Genomic DNA, 4476 nt, shown 5'->3' on the forward strand with positions numbered 1-4476 from the left:
TCGCCCACATGTTCAAGTTTTTATTCCACATGTTCAACTTTCATTCAGTATATTTATTTCATATACCTTCAGCTTTTTTTTTTGCATATACGTTTTTCTATATTTTCAGCTTTTATTAGATTTTTTTTTGCATATATTCAAGTTTTTATTCCACATGTTCATCTTTCATTCAACATATTTAAAGTTTGGATTTTACATTACTTCCCAGATTTGGGTCTATATATTCATCTTTCACATATTTTCAGTTTTCTTCCCATAAATTCAGGGGTTTTTGTATATATTGATATTTCATTCCAAATATTAAATTTTCATTCTGTATATTTCAGGTTTTTATTTTTATATGTTCAACGTTTTTGCTAAAGACTTAACGTCTTGTCATGTAGTCAAGTTGTTATCCTAAATACTCAACTTCCCATATATTCATGTTCTTTTGCATATGTTGATATATTCAAGTTTTTATTTTATATCCTCTCTACATATGATACATTTCTTGCCGCTTTCTACTGAAATGTGCATTCTTTACGTTCAACTTTCTTTGCATATATTCAAGTCTTTGCAATGGTGCACTGCAAAACTGTAGATGAGCATGAAGCTACTAGAACACAACCGTTGGTTTCTGTGCTGGACCAGCAGAAACATACGGTGCCTTTCACTCAACCGGCCCACCAACACAGGTGAAGGTAAAGCAGATGGGTGGGACATGTGACTTTAAGTTTAGCTGCGTCTGTGTGTGGGGGGCTCAGAAGTGAAGTGATGGCCCAGGTGAAGGTAGCGGGAGAGAGTGTGAGGATCCACCAGGACAGCACGGATCTTTACTCCGACATGACTACTGTCAGCTCCAGTGCAGGTGAGTCAAACAACATCCTAATGACCCCGTTCTTGTGTTCTTCCACAGCATCTACATTAAATTAGTTCTAATTTTATTGACACACGAGTCGCACATTGTATATTGTCAGCTTTGTTATAAAGAGTTAGCAAAACCACTTTATGTAAAGTGGTGTTATGTTAATTCCCTTTATTATACTGTCATCCTGCTGGTTTGGTTTACTTTGCAACCTTTGGATTACCTTCTTAGCTTTTAAGGCAGTATTTTCTATGTTTACCAGTGATAGATTATTTAATCAGCTGCGATGCTTTGTTGGTGTTGTACTCTTTAATAAACAGAGTATAGTAGTGTTGGAAAGTGATGAACACACGATATAAAAGTTTAAAGCTTTGGAAAAATAAACTGTTATATAAAACCTTCCTACTTTCAGCTTCTCTGATTTTCACAGCGGGGCAGCTCCGCATGTTTGATTTGGCAGATTTTTTCCCCCTGCTGGTTGCTCTTCCTGACACGATCCCCCAACCCCCCCACAAGTTACCAAGTTTGCTCATGTAATCATAATAATTGCCTCTGCCATTCGACATCCAGCTGTTTTATAATGTCATCTGATACCAGCAGACCAAGTCGCCTCATTTTAAGGAGATGAGTCCCTTTGCTGGTGATTGTGGTAATAATCTTGGACAAATCCTCCAGTTTCTGGTGTCTGTTTCTCACGAGCTTGTGTTTGCCAGCTAAAGCTCTCTGGCTCTCAGGTTGCCTGATGCCAGTGGGAACCAGAAAGTCGGGTAATCCCTCCTTTTTTTGAGACAGTCATTGGTGAATTGCTGCTTTTTCAGTTAAGGCCACATTTCTTGTGTCATGTTGAGGAAGTGAAGAAATAAGACCTGGGGAATTTTTCCCTAAAAAAAAAAAAAGGATCCACGCAACCCCTTCCCCTTTTCTTTTCTCGCTCCTGAAAACAGATATAGGAGAGTCGGTGAGGAAGGGGACATTGTGCGAGACCTCCGTGGCCGTAGGATTCAATAGACGGAGCAGAGCATACCCCTCCCCAGCCAGAAGACGCCACCGCACCACCTTCAGCCACAAACAGCTGGAGCAGCTGGAAGTGGCGTTTGGACAAAATCAGTATCCTGACATCTACTACAGAGAGGAGCTGGCTCGAATCACTAAACTCAATGAGGCTCGCATACAGGTGGGATGGTCTTCATGTTAGAGCTCTCTGACAACTGTGGCTTTTAAGGAGTTGGGGTGTACAACTCTAAAAAAAAGAAACGGGGCGGGGAATGCATCAAAACTGCTAATAAAACAGTTCAACAAAAGAGCTGGTCTACATCTGCAAGCCACTTTGCAACCCACCTCTACTTCAGCTCTTTTTGTTCATTCTGTATCTCACTAAATCAGTAACAAATCACTGATACCTTTTGCTTTGGGAGGACCTGGGACAGTTACAAATATAAGGGACCCTGACCTCTGTGGCGTATCATTGTTGGATGAATGCCTCCGATTTTCGTCCCAAAGTTGTGTTGCAGGAATGCTGCGTGCAACATTCTGATCAATGATCCTGATTTGGTTCAGTCTAATTCAGTGGTGGCCCTATTTGTTGCTGAACCCACCATGCTTTGTATGTAAAAGCCTCAACTAACCCATCCTTGTCTCAGCAGGTGTGGTTTCAGAACAGGAGAGCCAAACAGCGTAAGCAGGAGAGGGCCTCGCAGAAGGTTCTCTCAGTGGGAGTGATGCCAGGCCACAGGGCGCTTCTGGGAGGCGTGCACATCCAGCCGTCCGGCATGTCTCGGCAGTACTACCCCCAGCCCCTGCCCCACATCCCTCGCCTCTCTTCCATGTTGCCCTCAGGGGCATACACCCGCCACCCGGGGCCAGGTAGCCAGTGCCCATGTCCCGGCGCTTCCACTCAGCCAACCACCCAGCGGCAGCATGATGACTGGTACGGCTCGCTGAGGAGCAACCTCACCTCGCCCATGTTCTCGCTCACCTCCATGCCGCCTCTGGATCCCACCTCTCACTGGAGCTAAGAAGCACCAGATGTTTCCACACAGAATACTAAGAAGCCTCTTTTCCATCTTCACAGTTACACACATCCTGTTTGCTCTCACTGCTGAATTTTCCAGCTAGTCTGTAAAATAAAATGTATCTTCTTAGCCACACCCGAGCTTCCCCAGTCCCTTGGCTGGAAACGACTGATGTCTACTGGATTTATAGAAATGCATTAAAAGGTTCTTTGAACATTAAGGATACTTTTTTTTTACTTTGCAAAAAAAGGTTAGCTCAAGGAGCACACACTAGAATTTGTTTTTAATTGTATAAACCTTTCAGCTTCATGTCATGGCTTTCATAGTTCTCTAATACACTTACAGGTAACATTACTACAACCTAAAGTTGGGGCGTTAAATGAAATGTAAATAGAAACAGAATGCAATGATTTTCAAATCCCTGTTTGAATTTGACAAATTCGGGTAATCTGGCTTCTTCCCACAGTTTAAATACACACAGTTAGTGGGGTTAGGTGATTCTAAATTACCCATAGGTGTAAATGGTTGTCTGTCTCTCTGTGTTAGCCTTGTGACAGACTTCTCACCCTGTGACAGCTGGGATAAGTGGAAGAGGATGGATGGGGTTTAAAACTATGGTGAATGCAACAATGATGGTTCATGAGATTTGCAAATCACTGCATTCTGTTTTTTCCCACCTTTTTGGGAGGTGGATTTCTACATCATTACATCTAAACAATTTCCATTATTAGCAAACACAGTATGTGTTAGTAGACCACAAACACACACTGGTTTTCATATCTTAGTGCAAACTCCAGTCCTCGAGGGCTGGTGTCCTGCAACTTTTCCATGTGTCCCTGTTGCAACACACATGAATGCAATTCATTAGCAAGACTCTATAGAACTTGCCTGCATCCTTAGGTGCCAATTCAGCCATTTGATTCACGTTACAGCAGCTCATGAGTGAATGAACATGGTGCAATAAAAGTACTTTTAGAAGTACATTTTTCCAAACACTTACATTTACCTAATTTTACTTAAGTAGAGTTAGTGGTTGCCACTTCAGCATGCAGTCAAGTTCTATAGTCTTGCTAATGACTTACTAATTGTATTCATGTGTGTTGCAACAGGGACACATGGAAAAGTTGCAGGCCCTCGAGGACTGGAGTTTGAGACCCCTGTCTTAGTGAGAATATCTCATTGGCATAATGCTTTCCCTAGCCCAAGGGTGGGCAACTTAAGGCCTCGAGGGCCGGTGTCCTGCAGGTTTTAGATGTGTCCTTGATCCAACACAGCTGATTCAAATGGCTAAATTAACTCCATAACATGTCTTGTAGTTCTCCAGAGGCCTGGTCACGAACTAATCATTTGATTCAGGTGTGTTGACCCAGGGTGAGATCTAAAACCTGCAGGACACCGGCCCTCGAGGCCTGGAGTTGCCCACCCCTGCCCCAGCCGCTTACCCCAACCATCATAAATGAATGCCTAACCATAACCTAACTTTAACACTAAAACCACATTTTGAGCCTAAAAAATGTTTTCAAACTCATGTGGACGGGCACTTTGTCCCCATAAGTGACTGTTGGTCCCCACAAGTATAGTAGCATGCCAATTTTCTGTCCTCACAAAGATGTCTAAACA

General features: G+C 42.8%; 1 protein-coding gene across 1 annotated transcript; it reads left to right on the forward strand.

Annotated features, from left to right (window-relative positions):
- Window positions 1-753: 753 nt before the first annotated feature.
- Window positions 754-2859, forward strand: prop1 (PROP paired-like homeobox 1). The gene is made up of 3 exons (XM_087849783.1): window positions 754-847; window positions 1789-2018; window positions 2488-2859. The coding sequence occupies exons 1-3, from the start codon at window positions 754-756 to the stop codon at window positions 2857-2859; spliced, it is 696 nt and encodes a 231-aa protein (XP_087705909.1).
- The last annotated feature ends 1617 nt before the right edge of the window (window positions 2860-4476 follow it).

Source organism: Neolamprologus brichardi, chromosome 13, assembly GCF_056152115.1.
Source record: "Neolamprologus brichardi isolate AB-2024 chromosome 13, ASM5615211v1, whole genome shotgun sequence".
Classification (NCBI taxonomy): Eukaryota; Metazoa; Chordata; class Actinopteri; order Cichliformes; family Cichlidae; genus Neolamprologus; species Neolamprologus brichardi.